The sequence below is a fragment of the Ptychodera flava genome, chromosome 15 (genome assembly GCF_041260155.1).
Source record: "Ptychodera flava strain L36383 chromosome 15, AS_Pfla_20210202, whole genome shotgun sequence".
Taxonomy (NCBI): Eukaryota; Metazoa; Hemichordata; class Enteropneusta; family Ptychoderidae; genus Ptychodera; species Ptychodera flava.
The window spans coordinates 4824522-4848806 of NC_091942.1; the positions used below are offsets into that span (position 1 = coordinate 4824522).

Genomic DNA, 24285 nt, shown 5'->3' on the forward strand with positions numbered 1-24285 from the left:
TCTGACGATTTCCATTTCGTTGCCTTCCACCAATCACGTACCATTTTTGCACTCTTTTTTAGCTCATACACCAACGCTATTATGCGTTTCTGTTTGTGTCGTTTGAAAATGGCAGAATAGAAACTGACTATAGTTTTGCATAGGCGTGGTTTGCATAGTTTTTGATATGCCAATTCGCATAAGTACTCATCCTATACTACATTTAGTGCATATTTTTCAAGTAGTCTCGTGTCAATGATATCGCTAATTTCAATATTTAACGAACTTTACAATAAGTGATAGCGCGAAGGACTTTGCCAAAATTAATGAAATTTAAAGTTGTCACATACATCAAAGATAGTAATAGAGCTGTGAAAGACATGAAGCATTTTATGTTATCTAATTGCTAATTTGCATATTGGGAGACAAGAGGGCACTGTTCGAATTTGAAGGTAATTCTCATTTAAATATGCAAATGAAGAGCTCCATTCAGACTGTATATCGTAATAATGGTGACCGGCCAAAATTTGATAAAACTCAAAACAGATATTGCCCGTATCAATAAAAACTGAACTGCTGTTACAATAACTTACAATAACGTGCATATTTTAACGAACTTTTAGAATTATCTCCGGAATGGTTGTATCAAAGATGATCGTTGCTGGTAACGGAGATCATAATAGACAAGGGCATACTGTCAGGGAAAACAAAGTGTCAATATTCAGACAACCTTCCCACATTACAATTCTCGACCGCGGGCCATATCCGGGTACGTGCTTAAGGGTTCTTACGTCATTTTTCGCGTAGCAACGTGGTGAAAGCAAATAATTGAAGTTCGGATTTTTCAACCACCAAACCAATATTCAAAGTTTCAACATGCATAGATGATACAACTTTTAGCTCTGCTTTTTTCACACAATTTCTGAAACATTCGCTCTTCTGTATCGTTTGATCTCTCATTCACCTACCTCACATGCGTTTCACCTGCTGACGTCACTCCGCGGTCAAGAATCACTCTGAAGCATATGATAATCTTCAGTTCACATCGACCTTATTCGCCCCCTCCCTCGCCCAGTTGTGAAACTAACATTTTTGGTGTACACATGTCATTACGGCCCATTACTCATGGTGGAATCTTCACTAAAGTAATTGGAACTTTCACTATTGATTGAATATCATCACGGCAAGACATATGTTTACAGTATTGTTAGGGGTTAGAAAATAGCATTTTGCGGTGGACATCTCATCCTTTACCGTTTCTTTTAAGAGACGCACTGTCTCCCTTACCTGCTTTCACGTGGATGGTGAGATAGGACAATCAAAGGTTCAATAGTCGTGGCCAGTCAAAGTAACGAAATTAAAAGACCTATGAACAATCCATATGAACGAAATTACCAGACCCATGAACCAATCAATGAGGACGAAATTACCAGACCCACGAATCAATCAATCAGGACGAAATTACCAGACCCATGAACCAATCATGAGGAAATTACCAGACCCGAACCAATCAATGAGGACGAAATTACCCGACCCATGATCCAATCAATGAGGGCGAAATCATCAGGCCCAAAGTTAACCAACTAATAAGGACGATATATGAAAGGGCAATCGCGAACCATTTGATAACTTCAGTAGTGTACCAGAACGTACGTATAGTACACTGCTAACATGCTGCACCTGCCAAGATGGTCCAAGGGGGACAAAATTGTACGTAATTCAGTGTTTTATGTGGCCTAAAAAGAATAATATAGGAAAAGTTCCCGGGGAAAAGTTCTTCATCCTTTGAGCAGATCTTTGCTACATATGAAAGCTAGGAGACGAGAAAAGTGTATTTCGACCGAAGATGATGAAATTAAATGCAAATATCACAATTATGTGAACAAAAATGAATAGAATCATCCCTAAGAACCAATCAGGAAACCATAGAAGTTATTGGTCACGTGATTTAGAGTTTTATTTTACTAACAAAATGTGAAAATATTACTTAAGATGTACATGCACGAATGTTGGGTTTTTTGAACAAACAGTCTGTACCAAATATGTACACAAGAATTCTACAAGTGGCTTGTTAGAAGAGGTTTCAAATATCCTCAAAGTTGACAACAGACGATGGCCAGCTGACGCTTCACAATGAATGACAAAGCTTCTGATATTGGAGAATAATATCAACCTCTCAGAACTTTTGTACAGCGTCCACATCAGCGAGCCGATCATTTACTTTCGTTTTTATTACCAGAAATCCTAATTCGCTGTCACACACTCGACGCATGCGCACAGTGCCAAATGTCTGAGGGCGGTTGTACTTACAGGCTTTCGACGCTCCTGGTCCAAAGAACCCTCTCTGCTGGCAAAGAAGTGAAGTACGAAATATGTGATTATGCATCGTGCTTGGCAAAGTCAATGTAGCAAAAAAATAAATAAATAAATAAATAAATAAACACGCAGGCAAGCACCAAGCACAAACACATGCGAACCAGTTATGAAGACTTTATTGGCACGAAAATAAAATCGTCAGAAAGAAAGGAGAATTACAAAAAGGTGAATTTTCCAGTAAGATGATGGGTCAAAAGTGCTTACTTTTGGTCATAAATTGTGCTGGAGTAAAAAACAGGTGTCAAAAGTCAACGCTTGTCAATATTTCGTCGGTCAAAAGGCGAAGAGGGGAAAGTGTTCAGTCTGGCGGTACATCATCTGTACACCCTTTCAGTGGTACCGCCCCGGGGATCCGGAGTATCCCTCAATTAACTCTGTAAGGGTGAGGGCGTAATGCTTGTATCACAGTGTACATAGTAACAGAGATGTCGGAAACGCCTGGAACACACTACAATGAAATTGAAGATGAGACAGACGAGAAATCAAATTGGTGACGTTCCGTCGTTCAAGTACCAGCTAGGGCCTCTGCTACAATGAAATATCCAACACGTCACTGTGTCGGCAGGTCCTACCCGTTATTTTTTTTAAAAGTTATATTTATTCACGAATAAAACGTTGATAGCAGATATGTCCCTCATCAACCTGAAACGTCAAGTCTACAGAATTCAAGCAAACAAAAATTAAAAAGGAGTGGTTTTAAACGCAGATAGTGAGAAAAAATAATGCAATTGTATCAGTTTTTTGAAAAAGATAAATTTATTTCAACAGTCGCAAATAAAAAAATCTACATTAATGCATTGAGGATGCATCCTTCTCCTTGAAGTCTTACAAGGCTTGAAAACTTTGTGATAAAATCCTCAGCTTTGTTCATCTTCTTATAAGTGAAATATAATGTATTCATCCATCAGGAAAGATAACATTTTAATTGCATAACATAGGATTGGAGGAGGGTTCCTCTCCCTGATGAGTACTTTGTGAATAGCGCCACCTAGGAGTGGGAGGGACACTATCGTGTTACGACTAAGTTTCATGGCAAGTTTTAAAGGTGCCGCTATCGAATCTGTAAAGCCAAAAAATACATAGGAATGTGTCATCATGTGTTCCGTCTAAATGATGGATACTGTAACATATTCTTGAAAAACTGTTCTCCGATTGCTGGTCAAAGGGATCCTTCGGTCAAAATTGTCTTGAGTTGACTAGAATGTTGCTCAGGTACATTTTAGTACCGTAATCTCTGTCATTTTCTTTAAAAAACTTCTCTTTTCAAAAAACTCATCATATAAATGCTTAAACATTTTATCATTTAGCCATTGTTTTAGATTTAGTGTACTTTGTTTCATGTGTGATATCAAATCTTTTTTGGCTGAAAAAAGTACATGTATAGGGTCTCCTTATACCAAGTAGTGAAGTAACAAATCAGACATGTATACATACACCGACAATTCAGTGATCACCCCACGCTACAGCTTGATGACGGTGATAATAACTGTTCAAAATGTTATATAAAGTACCTGCATGTGGCCCTACAGATAATATTACATATTTATCTGTTACTTGAATGCAAAAAAAAAAACAAAACCCAAAAAAACCCAAAGAAACCAAAAAAAAAAAAAAACCAAACTGCTAATGCATAGTTCATATAGACGAGCAAGGGGAGGAGAAAACAAATCCTTTTTTGGCCATATATATGATTTTCCCCGTTTGCCGCATATTATCCATTATCTATGGTCACTGACAGTTATGTGGATGCTTCACAAACAAAGCATTACATGTATTATAACCGCTATTATTTGCCTTAAAGTAGAACACCTCTTTGGGACAATTATTCGGACTCTCAAACTTTTACGACACCTTTTTAGTCCACCACTTGTTGGAGCCCATTGTGAGGCTCATCGTGTATAAAATATTTTCAACGGCTCTCTTTATGAAAATTGCAAATTTAATTTCACCTGTAGTTATCACAGGGATGGCAGTCATTTTGAATTTCAAATGTCGGTGAATATATTGAGTAATTTGTTTATCTGGTACCAAAATTTGCTCAGAGACCCCTTCTTTTTGTTCTTTCGAAAACGAACTAAATTTTCCTCATAGAAACCAAGAACTTGAGCAAAAGATGAGAACTCGCACATGTGTCTGCACATCACTTTGATGCGTATAGTAGTTACTAAGGTCTAAAATATTGAAGTTAAGAAACCTTCTCGACTCACTTTATTGAACTTTATCTTTGCAAACAACCCTGGTAAGATCTCAGTGATTAACAAAAATTGAAAATGTAGAATAAAAAATATGATGTAAGTTTCCACATTAAAGTCTGACGTACTACTGATGGTGGAAATCTAGCTCGGACATGAGTTTATAGTATTTTGAAATATTTTCCTGTAGTAATCCTAACAAGTTCAAGTTTGTTATTCAGCGATATGTTTTGTCGGCAATGATGCAGCGACATGTTTTATTTTAACCTTCTCATCAACAACATGATTGGAACTAATTTGGGATAATTAATTATTGGATCTCCATATTTTTCAAATTTTTCAAAAGTGTCAGGTGCCCTATAGCTGCAGTGTTGCAATATTACATATACTCATAAAAACAAGTGTATACCTTAAAAATAAAGGCAGCTGAGCTTACATTTACAGATCAAAATGACATAACTTCACTATCCAATTATCACGAATTAGTTCCAATCGTGTTCAACATAGTTTGGCCAAAACCCATTGTTATCAATGGTGATAGTGGACCTATTTACAGGGATTGGGATCACATGCAGCGGTAATTCTGACATGCAGCGAACTGACCATGTTAAGTACATTGTCCACAATACACATATTAACATTTTTGATGTCATTTTTTTCTGCTTTCTTCAAGGAAATGCAAAAAACAAAAAAACAAAACAATAAAAAAAACAAGGTTTACGCAGGTAATCTAATTCTACATGCAAGAGGATGAGAAACAAATGAAATATTTTCAAAACAGAGTCAGAGAAGAATCCTGTTGAAAGACTGGGAGCATAATAGAAATTATTCAATGAATTTGGAAAATATAAAATATGAAATATATTTGAACAAGAAAATGATAAACTGAATGAAATGTTTAAGGTCTCTTTTGCAGCATGCAGAAATAAACAGAGTTTATGAGTTCTCAAAACACTGGTAAGCATATATTATCTTTCATCTTGTTTTGAAAAACTTGAAACAACAGACTACCTTATGAGAAAATTAAAAACTGAGGATGGAATAAATCGCCACACGAATGGCAAAGGTTGGTTTCAGTTATATTGATGCTGTGGCATCGTAGGGTTTATTCCTTTCACTATGCTATCATATTGAATGAATCATTGGACGTTAACTGGACGATTTTTTAAAACACAACATTCTTGTTTCAACATCATTGTTTCATGCTTATTCTGTATGGATTATCTGACACCTCATGAAGATAAACATAACTCACTTGAAATGACTGGAAATGTTATTAAAGGCATAACATTGATACAGTTTATTGCCACTTCATGGGAACAATGCTGTTCCTCCTATCGTAAAATGGTATCTACCTTCACGGTTAGGTGGACACTTGGCAAATGGTAAACTGTAGTGGACATCTTGGCTACTGGGTGCAGATTATGCCAACATGCTGATTTGATGCAGAATCTGAAATTCTTTTGGAGTATTTCAATGTATGCGTTATTTACTACAGCAAAACTCTGACTCAGACGTGACTATACAAGGTAAGAATATTTTCTTTCAAACATTTTATTTTTATCTTCACAGTCAAATTGTCAACCGAAATATCTTTTTAAAACCAGTTCCCTGGAGTATTGGGTCTAGTCTCAAGTTTAACAAAGGAGACAATTTATGAAATAATAGCCACTTCTCGAAAGAAAGCTACAAGATGTGATCAGCATTTGGTTGAAAGACTTAATTCATGCCAAAAGTAGCTTTTGGCTGACAAATTGTGATCACACAAGTGAAGCAAGCATTATTAAGAGGTGCTTGGTTGACAACTTTGCTTCTTTCCTGAACAATTTGAAGAGAATGAATCTATTATGAATCAGATGATGCAACTGATCTTTTCATTTCTATTAAAAGATCACCGATGGTCAAAAAATGCCGGAGTATTTCAGGGAGACAGAGCCTAACATTGTAGCAATTGTGGTTGGACTGGTGAGTGGATACCTGGCTCTCGGTGCATTACTGTTCTGTCTACTGTACTTCATCTGCTCAGCTGACTTTGCGCAGTCATTCTGCAAATACTGGTGTTTCTGTGTCCTACCAATTCTGCTACTGTGTGGCAATGACAGCAGTGTCTGCGATGGATCCAATGCATTGGTGTGATTTAGACAAGAGACCAGGGTATAATCTAGGGTGAGCTGGGATCTAATGCATTCGTTTCAATCTACAACAGACTGCATCAGACTTCAGTGTGCTGACACTGGAAGAAGTGATGGGTCGCTTGACTTGTTTCATATCATGCACAGGTTGTTAAGACTCAGTAATGACAAAACATGTTCAATAATACAGTGAACCGACATCTTCTATGTAAATGGATTTACAAATCACATAGCAATGCTATGATTACCATTGGCGTTGGCATGGTTACAGTAATGTACCAACTGCACCTGCACTGATATTACAGGTACTTAACAATGAGGCAAAGAATGCCGTTGTCTGTTTCCTTCCTTCATTTTCAAGTCATTCCTGAGCAGCCTGCATTTTGAATAGCAGTGTATGTATATCCATTGTAAATGAGTTCACTTGGCTAATTGACCCCTGGTGTACGGATCATAAGGCTTCAATAACAAACGTTGATAACAACAGTGATTCCTATCAACAAAGCTACCTTCTTGATTTACAAAGAATACAACTCAATTTGGTGAAGGAATGAAAAGATATTTATTTCAAAAGACAAACTTTTCATACATCTCGTATTGCAAGAATGTAAAACTTCATGAGACAGAAAAATATTTCTGTTAAAACTTGTACATAAACACATATAAGTGCTGTTATGAGATATACTACAAAATGTACATACTTTGTTTTGCAAAATAAACTGAAGAGAAAAGCATTGTTTATCAAACAAACAAATTGAAGATCACTTTTTGCTTTTTTATAGATTTCCAAAATCAAATACATCTGACTTTGTGACAGCTTGGAGACTGTACATATCATTGATGATGAATGCCTTAAATTTGCAAAGAATGCCAATGAATGCCTTAAATTTGAACAGAAATACGAAAACAGACTTATTTACATCACTCACAATATATTTTTTGGAAAATGTTTCTGATATTTACACAACAATGAGTAAGTATATGGTGCTGCAAAAAGGTATTTGGACGGCAAAGTCTTGATCACCAAATGGTGTCTGTTGATGATGGCAATGTAAAATTTTACCTTTCTGTGTTCAAACTATCTGCCAATGATGTAGCCTAAGATGAATCTCACAGTACAAGACAAAATTATTATAAAATATGTATCTCCTGTCATAACATGACTGGTCTAATAGCATTTCTTCATGTTGACAACTTGGTGCAGTAGGATGACAGACCTTGATTGAAAACTTGTTTCATAAGGACACAAACGTCATTGGCTGACAACAAATGAAGCATACTCATCATGGATGATGCAAAGATTCAATCGACGATTACCAGCAACTGCTAGTGAGGTATGTTGTAACAAAGGCTACCAGCCAGGTGCAGAAGAAATGACCCATTTCCTGTTCAGTTGATAGCAATCACGTACAGGCCATATCCACAAGTTCTGATGAATTATTCAGGAAAGATTACCACTGGCAAAGTATGACATGAATAAAATTTTGACTGTGCTTGACATTTGTTTTGGTATAAATGAAACTAGCTACGTGTCCACTGGATTATTTCTGCACAGCAAAACTACATGTATCAGGATATCTCTACTTGATTAAGTATGTTGAGACAAGCACATGTCATCTTTAAAAATGTTTCATTTTTTTCACAAAACAAACTAGTGTATTCATCTCTATATAGTACTCACAGAATTTACAATGGGCAGTCCGTAGAGATATAAATTATACAAAAATATTAAAACTACGTTTGCATTGATATCGTCCATGTGGACAATGATGGCATGTACAACAATGTAGCATATTTGACAATAGTAAGAGAATTTCAAGCATTGAATCTTTGCATCACTTTGAGCAAGTTTGACCATGGATTGTTCTCTGTAGCACTGCAAATTTTAACTTTTTATGCTTTGTTTTACTGGATAGGTACTCTATTGTCCTTGGCCCATTTCTTCATAGTTCTCATGATGTATTCCACCTGTGGATTGCTGGTATTTCGCAGAATCTGTAACACATCCCGCAGGGTCTCCCTAAGAGTTGAAAAAATAATTTCATGAATCAGCAACAGTGTGTTGTAAAATATAAGAATTCGTTTAGGAGACCTTGTCCACATTAATTGAAGAGAGTGAGGGTGGAGCAATGAAAGGTTATGTATACAAAGATATGAAAGTAAGAAACAGATAAACAAACACCAGGGAGAAGACTGTGGATGTTAACCTTCTCACCCCCATTTCCCTTTATAGAGGTCCAACTTTGCCATGAAAAACAATGAAATTGGGCTCAACCATGGTGGTGAAAGGGTGAATTAAAATACAGTCTAAGAATCTTTGCAGCGTTTTATCTGTCACTTGCAAGAAGATATCATTAATACAACAAACACAAAAATTCTGTAAAAGACCAATTAAAAACCCTTACCTTGGTTCTTGTCCAGCAATAATCTGTTGGAATATTCCGACACATGCTCCCCTTTTTCCTTCCCAGTATTCCGGGTTGGGATCCAGGCGTTCCAACACATCAAAGGCCTTGGCAGCATAGTAGAACTGACCCATCTACAGAGAGTTGAATACAATGTTAAAAGTAATGGATATAACAGCTGGATATTATCAATTAGTAGACAGGAAATTAAAATCTTTCTTTTTTACTTTTCATCATAAAAATGACGATACATTGATATAAACCTAACCCATTACTACCAGTTGTAATTTTACACGAATAAGACACTCTTTCATAACACTATTTTTATTGAGTGCACGCCATGCAATCTGTATGTAGATCAATACACTGAGCATTCAGTTGGTTTTCTTTCAGTTTCAAAATATACATCCTTCTAAAACCATATTAGCCACTTTAGAAGCTTTGCCCTGAATAGTGGTAGGCAGAACTTTACCATGTACTACAAATATCCACTCTAAAGGGTATAACTTCACAATGAATATAGTTGACCAACACAGTGATGACCTGAACAGTGGTAGCAAAGACTAAGCTTATCTTGAGTTCCAAATTTGTATGTGATTTTTTCAACCTGACAAAGAGCAGTATCGTAGTAATATCAAATTCACCTTATAACAGTCATTTGCTATCAGCTGTAGCAAGCTGAATGATTCTCCAGACGTTTCCATCTTCAAGTATAGTTCCCAGGCCAAACGTGCCTTTCTGTTCATTATGTCTAAAAAAACACATAATTACCAGTTTTGTAATATGTATTTTCAGTTGTATTTCTGGTCAAGTTATTACTCAACATGTCCTAGCATATGTTGTGGTTCAACATGTTATTGTATAAAAATTAAAAATTATGTGTACCGCAACAACATTTCACTGTTGACGTTCTTTGGTTCAATCTGCATGTAATATTTGGTAGTCATATATATTTGGAATGTCATGAAAAATAATGATCACTCTGTCAACTTATAATTTATCAGTCTCTGTTTTTGCATGGCTTTCCTGGTTTGTAAAACTAAAATGTTTGCTTGAGAGTTTGAGTGCGGCGTTGGTGAAAATTCACCATGACCACAGCCAAAACTGACATATTTCAAGAAAAAGTTCTGTGAAACTCTATCAACTTTGGTGGCAACTTTTGTACATGATACAATAAATTTTTTGTTTATAATTGATTAAAAACTGCCGGTACTCACAGCATCTAGCCAACCAACTGAGATAGGTGTAGTCATTCTTGATCTTCTCGTTTTGAATCAACATGAATACCTAGTATGAAAACAAGTTTCAAAAAGTGTGAACAACTGCAAGGCAGTGTACAGTATTATATCTCACACATGTACCTGTACAGTACTGTATCACATACATGTACCTGTACAGTACTGTATCACATACATGTACCTGTACAGTACTGTATCACATACATGTACCTGTACAGGAAACTATGACAGAATCCTGACAATCTAATTTTCAGAAAAGTTATCTACCATGTTAACGACATGATGGACGTCGAATTTTACTCTATAAACTTGAAAAAATATTGTGAATTTTGGTACTTATTACCTCATTTAATGTGAAGTATTTAATCAGTGTCTCATGAGGATGTTAAGGTGGTTTTCGCATTTTTCAAACCTACCGTACATTAGAGGATTAACATATTTATTTTAATGTTGTGAGACATTTTTTCCTCATCTTGTAAATGAGGATTTAAAATAATAAACTTCACACTCTATACATACTGATGCAAAGTTTGGTGTGGAAAAAAAACGATTTGTAAGTACTAAAATTGACACAGTAGGCATCATCTGTCAATATGGACATATACACATTATATTTTGTGGTGTTATGCAAAAAATATGAAAATACGATGTTTCAGGTTTCTAAACTTGTCAATAGTTGCTTGCACTGCTGTCTTGCTGCTTTATGAAATGACAGCTGTGTACAGGTATGCAATGATAAATTGAACAAGGTGCAAGTTGCTATAGATTGGCATGCCGCAACTTTTAGTGCTGATGGCATTGCAACCATTGAAAAGCAGTATCTACTTTTAATAGCTGTGATGATAGTATCTATTTCAGAAAATCAAAAATTAGACACCTCTAAGGCACAGGCTGCAATCAGCGGCTCTAGTTTACTTTACAGATAAGGAAATTTTGAATGGAGTGATATTTATGCATGCCACATTGTGACAACACTGAAACAATTTACACCATTACACATTTACATAATTACAAAATGGATACACATAAATGTGGTTTAACAACAAGAGAAGAAAGAGTAAGGAACAGATTCGGGAATTTTCATGGAAATTTGATTTTTTTGGAAAATGATGATACATTCCACTTAATCATATGGGATGGGATACTAACAATCTAAAATTACACCATATATGGTACTAGACCTCTAACTAACTAGATAAATATAGACTTTGGTAAATTACGTGTTCAAAATGTACATAATGTCTTCATATCTATATATGTTGCTTCCACACTTCACCATCTTAAAATTATGGAATTACAACCATGGACGTAGATGTGCAAAAATCTCATAAACCAGGGAGGAAGTTTGGTATGGAATTGACGAAATAGGTGCAGCAATTTTTCCCGCTTGAACTTTTGTATCATATGAAAAGGTGCAGTTGAATTATTCCCTCCATGATTAAAACTGAAATGTGAGCCACACGCATATCTTTCACCCGACTTATAGCACGTCCGTCAAGTGAAGATTCTCACTTCCTTTGATATGGTTTACCCACATCCTTCTTCCAATTTTACCATCCATCTATTTTTGTGTTGTCGACAAAGTTATCAACTAAGTGGAGATATCTGAGCCGTGAATGATATGCCTCTGCTGGGTCAGATTTCAGGACCTGTTGATTCCACTGCAGTGGTTTTACTGCTTTGAACAACTTCAGAAAGAGAAAAAATTCAAATATTCCCCCCTGTTTCTTTTACCTCTTCAGCCTCTTTGTAGTTACTGGTAAAGCCTTTTGCCTGAGCATAGTTGAAGTTAAATGCATCATCATTGTAAAGATAGCTCTATGTATCAGAAAACAATCACAGAAAACACATATATAGAAAGCATGAATGAAAAAAGAAAACCATACACATTAGAAGAGAGAACAGTTGTACAAAGGCATTTCAGACTTTTAACAAAGCAAGAGTTGCAGCATTGAAGCTGAGCTGAGCATAAGAGACTGTGATTGAAATGCCGTTTGTTTGTTATTTACCTCCTCTGCTTCTTTGTAGTTGCCAACACTAGCTTTGGCTTGGGCATAATTGAAGTTGAAAAGGTCATCATTGTAAAAATAACTCTGAGGAAGATAGATGTCAATAGATCAGATCATATTTAATCATAACATGAAGGTGAATCATTGTTTATTCATCAGGGTCAATCAAGTAAAATCAGGTCAATCATAGTAGGGAATATTATATGTAATTCAAGGTCAAATCAATGAGGTCAATCAGGGTCAAATCATCGGGATCAATTATTGTAAAATTACTGTAGTTGATAATGCATCATTCATTGTTGTTAATCATTCATATCATCAGGTCAATCACAGTTCACTGGTCAGGTCTCAATCAGTCAAATCACCAGGGTCAGTCAATCCAGGTCAATCACAGTTCATTGATCAGGTCTCAATCAGTCAAATCACCAATCCAGGTCAATCACAGTTCATTGATCAGGTCTCAATCAGTCAAATCACCAGGGTAAGTCAATCCAGGTCAATCACAGTTCACTGATCAGGTCTCAATCAGTCAAATCACCTGGGTCAATCAATCAAGGTCGATCATAGTTCATTGATCAGGAGTCAACTCATCAAATCACCAGGTCAATAATAGTTCCTTGATAAGGAATCAATCGCCCAAGCTCACATAAACGGTATTCAAGCTCTGAACATACTATCAGTCTTAATAAATTAGCCAATCACTGAATATTTATAAATCATGTGACAGATACTAACCAATCAGATGAACATCAGGAGGGACAAAGCACTAAGGCAGGGTATAAATGATCCAACACATGTTTTCCAAAGTTGGTAAGACTTATCCTCATCAAATTATTAAATAAGAAAATATAAACACCAGATAATTTCATATTGGGGGAAACAGATTTTGTAAGCATTGTTTGATTGTCTTTCTCAATATACGTACAACTCAAATATTTCATACTACAGTCATTTATTGCTTTCATCATTGAGTTCTGTTCTACGTACCTTGACAGAATTCAGATAGATCAGAACATCTTCAAATTGTTTCAGTAAAAAGAAACATGATGCCATGCACTGCCTTCCAGGTATTGTATCTGACAATGAATGAAAAATTGAATAAACAGGTGAATAAATAAAGGAAGGAGAAAATAAACAAATAAATAAATTTACAAATAAGTTTAAACCACTGTCCTTTCCATGATATTTATGTGGTTCAGTATTTCAAACATGCTTTGAATGGTTGATATCAAATGTTTGTTATTGTTTCTTGGTTCTCTGAGTGAGTGAGTACTGGAACTCTGTGATGTGGGTATCTTAACCTGTTCACCCCCAATTTCGTGTAAACAGGTCCACAGTCACCATTGCTAACAATTGGTTTGGCCTAAACCATGGTGGTGAAAGGGTTAATGATAAATTTCTTGAAGCAAACATTCAGTGGCTTTTGAAAAGACAAAAGCAAAACACCTACCGCATTCGCTTGCTGAGCCACCGACCAATTGGAAATATTGCTGAGCAATCTTCAGGTGTTCCCTCTGGAAACAGATCAAAATCAAAATCATAATGCAGAATATAGCAAATTATCCAATGATAACATACCATGAGTTGTTCAATTACCTGAATTAGGATGGCATTTACAGTAAAGCTTTCAACTTGAGATGATGAATAAAATTATGTGTCGTTTTGAACATTAATTAGATAAATTACAAAATTCTGATGCACACATTTACATTTTCATTTAATTTTCTATTCTGTTTAATTCAGTGTTTTTGGTAACTATGTGATGAACTATAGTAATCTTCTCAGTGAAGTTGACAGAGATAATTGTTTTATTTCCAACTTACTGATCCTTGTTCCTGTCCCAAAGCTGCGTTGACAACACCTTTTAGAATGTATTCCTGAGGCGTCGTCGGTTCCAAGTCTTTGATCAAATTGTAAGCTTCCTGTACATCATCTGTCAATCAAATCAACAAATAAAATTCAACATTTGGAATTATGGGACACTATGACCATGGCTGAACGTGGCAGACAACAACTTGCCTTTATTTGTCCAGTGGACAACAGAAAATTGAATTTTACCAGAGTAAAGGATGAATCAAAGACCCTTGGGTAAGATTTCAGGACTTGTAACTTTATTTTCAAACTACATCCTTGAGCAATTACATTACATGCTGGATGACTTTGTTAACCCCAAGAACACATTTATTTTAATATTCTCAGGGACTTAAATCTTTTTGTAACATGTTTGAAAAATATGGAAATGATACTCTAAAAAATAAATGATGAATTTATCTACAAATTTAATGTATTTTGAACTTGGAAATTGATAGTTAGATCAACAGAAATGAAGTTACTCAGTCAAATTTTCTGAGGGATCAAGACTGTCGGCGGGTGAACGGTGGAAAACTGACCTTGTTTAAGATAGTAGATAACAAGATTAAGTCTTGCTTCTGGAATGACATCGATGAGCGGTGGCAGAACTTGTAAAGCCCCTTCTCCCCCACGGAACACAACCTACAGAATGCCAATGTTTGACAAAATTTCATTCAGATATCAAAACTCACTACAAAGGTTTCCTGAACTACCCATCTAGTGTGGCAAACATTACCATTTACACATCTTACTTTTACGGTCTTCAACATGGTAATATTGCAGTGTGCATGCGGAACATTTTCATGATGACATACATGCCCTTTACCAGGTGTTTCTAGGAAGAACTGATATCAACTGGTTAGAATTGAAGTCTGATGAAAACCAGTGAGCAGACTTTCTCCTTCTGAGAACACTGGTCAAGCTGATGATAAGAACCATCATGGATTTATGTTTGCTATGTTTAGCTCTAGATTAACATAAACACCTGATCTCTTTAACCCTTTCACCCCCAGTTCCCTGTATACAGGTCCAACTTCACCGTAGAAAACAATGGATTTGGGACAAACCATGGTGGTGAAAGGGTTAAAGTACCCTACCTTTGGTTGATTGAATGAGCTGAAATGATGATAAAGTATGCATGTGACTTATACCTTTGAGATCAACCCTAAATTTTCACAATGTCCGACAGCTAATCAAGGCACAATTACTAAGAAATATTGTATCTATTGGCAATAATCCTTCAATTCCAGATGCACTTATCAGACTGGTCAAGCTGATGACAAGAACCATCATGGATTTATGTTTGCTATGTTTAGCTCTAGATTAACATAAACACCTGATCTCTTTAACCCTTTCACCCCCAGTTCCCTGTATACAGGTCCAACTTCACCGTAGAAAACAATGGATTTGGGACAAACCATGGTGGTGAAAGGGTTAAAGTACCCTACCTTTGGTTGATTGAATGAGCTGAAATGATGATAAAGTATGCATGTGACTTATACCTTTGAGATCAACCCTAAATTTTCACAATGTCCGACAGCTAATCAAGGCACAATTACTAAAAAATATTGTATCTATTGGCAATAATCCTTCAATTCCAGATGCACTTATCAAGCTGGACTGTACAAATTTAAGAAGATATTGACTGGAATCATACAGGCTTGTCTGCACTGTCACTTTACAGAAAATTCCACTTCAATCAGCCCACTGACCAGTGCATGTTCATGTCGGATATCTTTGACATTTATTTCAGGTTTGATTGCTTCATGATTTCTTTGTGTGTCTCAGAGTAGGACACTTACCAGATTATGTTTGATAAGGTCATTTGCAAAGTCGAATGATGGCGAGGCCATTTCTTGCAGGCTTTTCAACTCAGCCTAAGCAGAGAGAGAGAAAACAAATCAATACAACAGCTTCTTCAATCGTAGGATAGTAACAACACAAGCACAACTTCAGTGTGAAGACATACATGTGTCAGATCAAAATTCAAACATTATTCTCTGATGCTAATATAGAACTTGTTATAACTTGATATGACTTCTTTGGCATTCATAAACAACAAATATTCGTGATGATGCAATTTTTTGGTGGACTTTGCAAGAATAAAGAATCCATGTTATCTATATACCTGTCAGAATGTTATTCAATCCAACGCAAGTCTTCATTAGAATCCATTTAAAATTACAGAAAGCATTTTGTGAATTCCATGATAAATGAGTTGCAGGTTTGGAGATGAACAAATCTACTTAGTATTTGGTAGTTTCAGTGGCAGTATAAAATTGATCTGGTGGTCTTACACACATTACAGTCATAATTCTGCACACTGTTCTGTATGAACAATTAGATTTGCTAACAGCTGTATGTCACATGATTTGTACAAAACTCACCTCTGCTGCCTTGCCATTATACAACCTGAAGTGATTGCATGCTTTGAGATTGATGGCTATAGCACTGTCTGGGTAGTGTTGGAGATACACCGCTAGAACCTCCTGTGATACATCATAGTAATCTAACTTGTAATAACACAACGCTACGTACACATTCAACGCAAGGTAATCCCTGCAATTTAAATGAAGAAATATGTTACTTTTGTTGTAGTATTTAAGTGTGACTTTGTCATCAATATTGTTAAAATATTATGTTTCTGTACAGTAGTTGGGTATGCTGCTAGCCCAGTATTCGGCATTGGTTAAACCTTTCTTGGGATCTTTACAGAAGTGGTAATTAATTCATGTACACACCATCATTGTGTATGCAAGTAGGTATACCAACTGTGGACACAGTAATCCAGTTAGAATGCATCACAACAAAAGTATAAAGTAAAACATTTATAGAAATGAATTTTGGATGGTAATATAGGGACTATTTATATAGGTACCTTTAAAAAACCAAAACCAAGAAAGTTTTATATCCTCCCTTTGCAATATTATTTCCAATACCAAATACAGAAATTCAAACTATAAATAAATATCAGTACGACCTGTCAACAAGTACCAGCATATACTGGATACATCAAAACATTCTGAAAAAACGTTACTTTCATCATAAGATTTTCTACTGAAAAAGTATGTCAGAAAAATTAATATTTGGCAACCCCTCATTCACAGTTTTTTACAAGGTTGAATTACAGAAAGCAACTTTAATCACTGTGGAAATGCAATGTACACACCTGTTGTCAAGTAAAATTCTCTTGTAAATATCTATGGCTTCTTGATAGTGACTTCTAAGGTAGTGTATTGACGCTAAACTCAGCTGATCTTCAATAACGTCTTGAAGACTCTGATGGTATCCCATCAGTCTTTTCTCATCATTGAACTGAAATGAGATCAGAGAAGTTGACATGTAATATTTATGGCGCCTGCAATTTGTCAGCTATGTGTACAAATGTGTTCTATATTTCCTATGCAAATATTCTGAAGAAATAATTTACTTCTTCAGAATATACTTTAGATTAAAAGTTCAAAAGGTACCAATAGTATGGAAACTTTACGTTTCCTAAAGTTCAAGTACCATACATGTACATCTAACAGAATGTGGCACTCAAAGGCTTTGAATACTGGTCTTCCATTAAGGATGAATCAGTATTTCTAAGTTCAACTGTTTGCTGATCATACCCTTCAATAAAATTGAGATTTCTCTTTCATTTACAGTCACACCTTTGTTTTAAAATATTTGATTTTCAGAAAAGGTCGCCTATGCTTTGTCATGTCTATCTATGATATCTACTTAGAAGTCATAGGCTTACCTTTTGTGAAAGATGAAATAGCAGTCTGTTTTGTAAACCACTCTTTGGACCTGTTGGAAAGAGCAAACAAAACATATTTTCATTTGAACTTTGTATCACCCAACAGATGTATCAATTAGTAAGATTTGCAAAGTCCTGGAACCAATGCATGATCTTCCAAGGTCCTAGCAAACACTCCAACCATTTAAAATTGACAAAAGTATTATTATAAAACCTATTTTTAATATTCTATTTACTCGGGTAAAGGTAAGGTGCAACCTTAACAATGTGTGCACAAAGAACACTAGGTACATATTAGATCACCTCAAACTGAACCAGCTGCTGTGGTTGGTTGTTTCAGTACAATTGTTTCTAAGAGTGTAAAAGTGATGAACTACGATCAAAACACTCATATGAAAGTGAAAACGATCACACCCTCCATTCTTGAGAAGGTCCACGGCAAAAGTAAAATGACGCGAACTTCAATAAGTTGTCAAAGCCACTCAGTAAGGTTATCTAATACTTGAAAAAATCAAGTGACAACAGGAGAACAGTGAAACATGCTTGATTCTGTAAGTCAGAGGAGTAATTATACTGTATGCATCATGTGTAGAACATCGCAGGCCCTAAAGGATTCAATGGTTACCTGTTGATGATGAATAGACTAAGTGTTCTCCACAAATGAAAATTAAAGGCGGACGGCTAATTAGCATATTTATTTGCATAATACTTGCATACAATTTACATATCACCAGGGCTATTCACAAGGCATTCCAGTGATGAGATATACTTCTGACATTCTCAATATTTTTCTCCATTCAGCAGTGATTAATGGCAAGCTATACAATTTATTTTTACATTTAAATCCTGTTTATTTACTTTAAATAAATAATAAAACATCAAAAGTGAAAAAAAACCACATTGAACTAATACATACAATACACAATTTAGTAAATATATTGCACAATACCAACATGAAAATTCAAAAGTAGGCCTACATGAGAAGTAATCAGTGTTCGAAATAATCGGTGGCAAATGGTGGCACGTTTTCATGTGACCCTCTGTTACTATATGTTTATCTGTAGCCGGATTGGTAAAGCCATGAACTTCTTTTTTTTACGTCCATGACAAGTTGATACGGGACTGAATAATGCACTAAGTACAATGCGGAGTCAGCGGCGCGGAGCATGCCTGCAGAGAAACATACGTTGACTTTCAAACTCAATTCATAACAAAGGGAGGCCCGAAAAAAAATGATACAAAGTATTTCCAAGAGAAAGATTTGAAATTTCATCGACTCTTAGTTCGGCAAACGTACAAAACTTCGAGAACTGCGCGGCGTAAGCTGCCATGCATGTTTGAGTAGCACGCTGGCGCACTTGATCTCGATCACACGCGACCTTTGAACTATACAGTACAGAACCGTATGTACATAGCTGCTGTATTCGGATGATCACACGAATGATGATTTTAGCTCGTGCAGTTCCTTTTTACTTCATTTCATTGTGCCTTTGATATTTTAAAACGGTCACGGATTTTGAAACTTGATCAAACGCAACTGCTTCTCAAAGTCAATCGAATGAATCCATACAAGTTACGAATGCATGACAGGAAGTGACACACATGGCTTCCATGTCATGTGGACGTACACGGATCTCAAAATGGCTAACTTGGCTCGGATACGCAACGACCTGAACACGCGAAGTACCATACTTTTTTGCATCTGATATTTGTCTCAACCAATCGTACGATTTTAGCCAGATCTGATCGAAATCACTTTTCCTGACCTTCGGATCCTTACAAGTACGAGACATTGGCGGCAATGGCAGTTGACTATAGCATAGATGCTTTGACTGAGTGTCCGCTGGCAAAAATGCAACACCGAGCCTTGTACCGTGTCCGTTGTATGAAATGGACGGTGTCTGTACGGTACGGTCGGCAGCTTAACACATTTCAAGCTTTTTGAATTGAAGTCTTAGCCAGTGTTCATCGGCACTACGGCCGTTTCACACTTGAAAAGCTTGCTGAAATAAAAGCGTGACAAAACCGCCGCTGAGAAACAATAGGTGTTCAACCACATTTACTAAAGAGTATCGGCGGATATGAAACAGGATCGAGCGAAAAAAATAAAGGATCGGGGCCAATCCTGTTAAACGGCCTGGGGAGAACATTGAGGATTGCATGCAGTCGCAAAACAAACCGACAGATGTGTGAACGGCCCCTCTTTATTACACGACGTTGTCAGTTGCTGTCATTTTTATTCAATAGGCTTTCAGATATTGTTCGGACAACTGACTGTGAAAACAGTTTAGGCGACAGAAAACAAAGGTGGGCGGGCGAGATTAAAGGTGGGCGGGCGAGATTAAAGGTGGGCGGCGACAAAAAGAAGCCGGGCGCACCGCCCGTCAAAAACCCCTTGTGGAGAACACTGATAGTCATCATTTGACCCAAAACAAACTGGAACGACCTTCAACTTGATAACTTGAGGATTTAAAATGGATCAAATTGCATGTTTTATATAGGCAATCCAATTTTGACAAAATTGTGTAAGAAAAATCAATGAAACGCATAAGTGATTGAAATGTATTCTTACTCCACTCAATGATGAAATTGTCTTATTTTCTTACAGAGTTTCGTTTATAATTATCATGGCAATCACGCATGATTGTCATTTGCATATCAAAAAACATTGGTATAAAAATAATTTAGGGGTTGCATGTAGTACAAACATTATAGCCTAGAGGGACTATATACCCCTGAGACCATTTGCCTTTGAAGTCAGGCAAATGGTCACCTGCCCAAAGGTATATAGTAACTTGCTTTGGCTATAACATATAACACTGTTCGGAATAAAGATAGGGCTGACCACAAACCTTTTTGTGTGACTTGATCAGCTTCTGGGTACATTCCTAAGAAGAAATAACAGCATCCAAGATTGACCCAGAGGTCAGGGTGGCAGGCTTCATTCTTTGTCAACCTTTCGTACTCCTCCATGCTTTTCTTATGGTCCCCAAGATGAAATGCACAATAGGCAATCCACATGTCTGTCTCTTCATTGCTTTTACCACTACTTCGGGTGAACTGTGTGTGAAAGATATCCATTGATCTTGTTATCACTGAGTGTGACACACACCCACTTCAATTACCAAATATAAATTACACCTTTGAGTTGAAGGCCAACAACTTTTAGCTCATATTTTTTTCTTTCTAACTTTCTTTCTTTTCATACTTTTTCTTTTCTTACTGTAAGAGGACATTATTTATGTATCACTAATCTCAAGTAGGAACTGCATGTGCAATTTTGAACAGGATAACCAGGTGCTCCATTCAAATGTAGTCATCTCCATGCAAGTCTGCCAAAAGAAAATCTACAGGTGGACACTGTGGATGACATGGGCATTGGCTCTGATGTTCTCTCATTCCTGGACGCTGGGAGTGTGGGATCGACAGTGTGGGAAAAGTCGATCCCACACTCTCAGAAACCTTCCCAGGCTCTGCAGTATATATTACACGAGCTGTGATCGGATGGTAAACAGCCTTTCGTTATAGGCGCAAAATATTATCCAATGGCACGATGAGTAACACATGGACCGGAACTACAAAGTAAGCAGCTAAGAGTACGGGGGCAGACGACAGCATTGTCAAAATTTTAGATCATGCTGTACGTGATTGGTTACAGAATCACAAAAAAGGCCGAATTTTCCAAATAACTGGTGGACATAGAACACTTGGAACATATGGCAAATTTTTGTTGGACATCTCTTCTGTAGGAGAAGTTGAAGTATCGGCAGTGGAACTCGCCACGGAGTTTGTGTTAGTGACATGGAATACTAAGCTTAGATTGTCATGAAGTAGGATAGTCGCTGATACAGGTAAACATTCTATGTTTCCAGTGTGAATTTAACGCATTTTGTGGTCATGTGAGAAAAAGAATTTCACACTTCAAGGACCTGGGATCATATTTCTCACACTCGTTGGGGATATTTTGTCTCACACGAGCCGCAGGTGAGTGTGTGACAAAATATCCCCAACACGTGTGAGAAATCTGATCTCAGGTACTTGGGGGTGTGAGGTTCTATTATTCTCAACATGTCCCGGTATGTTTTAATCTCTGTTTTCTTTGTAATATGACCACTTTTTAGGAAATGAAGTGAGACTGTTACATTTATATAATTACCCATTCTATTACAAATGGATGTTGTTGCAATGTAGTAAAAGGCTATCTCATTTAATGGGTAGGCTTCAAGGAATATGTAAGAAAGTCACAAGATATTTTGATGTCAAGTAATAAACAGCGATGTAGCTCTTTGGCCTTGAACAAACCATGCTTTAATGTGCTGAGTGTACATTATATTAGTTATTTTAGTCTCAGCAAAAAAACAAATAGCCCGAATAGCCCAGTGCAGTGCTGTTTTTATCCCAAAGCTGATCTCATCCCCGCACATGTTTCACCGGGATTAGATCAGTGGCTATAGCTGCTGATTCAGTTCTGTTGCCGAATTTGACCCTCGTCTGAAAATCAAAACTATTTTTACTGTAGTACATATAGTAATATATAAAGGAATGTTTAATTTCTATTCTATATGGTATGTGTTATACTCTAAGAAGTGATAAAATATTTAAAACAGGTGAAAATCTGGTCATGCATTGGGCCATGACTATGGATTCTTTACATTATGACTGATACATTGTCAGTCATTGGACGTACTTGTGCGGCAGGCATTTGTTGACAGTTTGACTGGATATAATACTTATTAGCTGAAATGTCAGCATTTTTCTGACTGAGGGTAAAAAGAATGCAAGGAAAACATGCAATTCAAACCATGACCCAAATTGACATCTAAAGAAATCCATATGACAAACAGTTTTAAATGCTAACTTTACAAAGTTGCACATTCTGGTTACCAAGCAACAAAAATGATATTTTTTACATCAAATATGAAAGCCTTGAATTATATATACAGATATACAGCCTATAGGACACCCAAGGCTATTATAGTATGATGAGATGCAACCCAAAAATTATATACCACACAAGAAAACAGAAAGTGGCTTCAGGTTCTGGTAGATATCTGGGCTGTTTGATGAACAGAAACCAAGTTGAATGGTCCACACATGCACGGGGATAAGGGAACAGGGGATAAAAGCAGCCACTAAAATTGACAAATTAGTACATCACTACCCAATCACATTGGCTTACAGAGCACACTGGTACACACTATGATCTGTCTTTCTCGTCACCTATACATTTACCTCTAGCAACGTGATTGCTCCAGTATAGTCTCTTGCTTCCAAGAAGTCATCAAGTTTGGGTATCTTCTTTTTCTTTGCCTTTTCTTTGGTTGGAGCTTGTGCGCCAGGCCCTGTGGCCGGCTTTTGCCTTGAGAGCATCTGAAAAAGCAAATCATAAAACTTTGTATGGTTTCCACATGGAAATATTGGACAGTAATGGGCACGGAGGTTCGAGACTTGTAAAGGCACAACATTTAATTTAAGTATTACTGAAAATTTCACCATCAAGGACTTCCTGTAAAATACTGGTGGCTAAAACATTTCGATGTAATGTTTTCTGCATTAAAAAAAAAAAACCAAAAAAAACCAAAGAGGTACAGTTCAAGAGTTGAGAAATAAACCGCAGATGATACTGGAGTGGATGCCTGCAAAAGTTCCCAACAGTAAAAGTTCGCGTAGCCTTCGCAGAAACATTATGTGAATTCTTAGGAATTTCTTTATATCCACTTCCATCATTAAACGTAAAATTTGACTGGACTAGCTGGGATTCTGTGAGATGAAACGATGAAGAAAATGCTTGAAGTGCTGATCTATTTCTACGAGTTTTTGACACTGGCACCAGTGTATATTGGACCGACGACATGACATGTTCGCAACGTGACGAGCACGTTCGTCCCCTTCAATCCACATTAACAACTCATATTTGGACATCTGGGGTGACTTTCCAGTCAAACAATGACCGTCAAGATGACTTGGCAATCTGCATCACATCAACTAAGCCAGAACTACAAAGTTGTGTTACCATGAACGCCACATTCATGGAAACCAAGTCAGACATCACATAATCAGTAACGGACGACAAAACTTACCATCTTCGCAGAGACTTTTAAGATGCGGGTTTATATTAGAGTGACACCTAGGTAACGAGGCTTTGGACTTAATAGCGCAGCATCAAACCTAGCGAGAAATATTGGCAATGAGTTGGGGTAACGTTTCAGTTATGTTCAAGAGTAGCTGCTGACTGCTGCCAGCGCTGATCACCTTCTTGCTGGAATTTGCCTCGTTTTCAAGTAAACAAGTGCGCAAGCGTTGTTGTTTTCTGGTTCCCCTGACCCCTCTCTACCGCTGGCTGCGCTGTGCTAACGCA

The 24285-nt window shown here is 36.7% G+C and overlaps 1 protein-coding gene across 2 annotated transcripts; it reads right to left on the reverse strand.

The window, feature by feature from the left end:
* Nucleotides 1–7217: 7217 nt before the first annotated feature.
* LOC139150972 (intraflagellar transport protein 56-like) lies at nucleotides 7218–24260 on the reverse strand. Of its 2 annotated transcripts, XR_011556315.1 has the most exons (17): nucleotides 24008–24217; nucleotides 23160–23297; nucleotides 20780–20987; nucleotides 17928–17977; nucleotides 17352–17497; nucleotides 16570–16741; nucleotides 15985–16059; nucleotides 14722–14824; nucleotides 14155–14264; nucleotides 13782–13845; nucleotides 13319–13407; nucleotides 12332–12415; nucleotides 10302–10371; nucleotides 9729–9835; nucleotides 9085–9218; nucleotides 7561–8699; nucleotides 7218–7530 (listed from the first exon to the last, which is right to left on the reverse strand). XR_011556315.1 is itself a non-coding variant. In XM_070723461.1 (16 exons), the coding sequence occupies exons 1-16, from the start codon at nucleotides 24008–24010 to the stop codon at nucleotides 8585–8587; spliced, it is 1668 nt and encodes a 555-aa protein (XP_070579562.1). In that variant the 5' UTR covers nucleotides 24011–24260; the 3' UTR covers nucleotides 7218–8584. The 2 variants fall into 2 exon arrangements, 1 of the variants encoding a protein (XP_070579562.1); XM_070723461.1 differs by having other exon boundaries at nucleotides 7218–8699; nucleotides 24008–24260.
* Between the last annotated feature and the right edge of the window lie 25 nt (nucleotides 24261–24285).

What these genes read in the sequence shown, in the direction of transcription:
- LOC139150972 (XM_070723461.1), bottom strand. An exon ending in GAGCAATCACGTTGCTAGAG is followed by an intron (nt 20,988 to 23,159) that starts GTAAATGTATAG and finishes TTTCACACACAG; the next exon opens with TTCACCCGAAGTAGTGGTAA. An exon ending in ATAATGGCAAGGCAGCAGAG is followed by an intron (nt 16,060 to 16,569) that starts GTGAGTTTTGTA and finishes CTCTCTGCTTAG; the next exon opens with GCTGAGTTGAAAAGCCTGCA.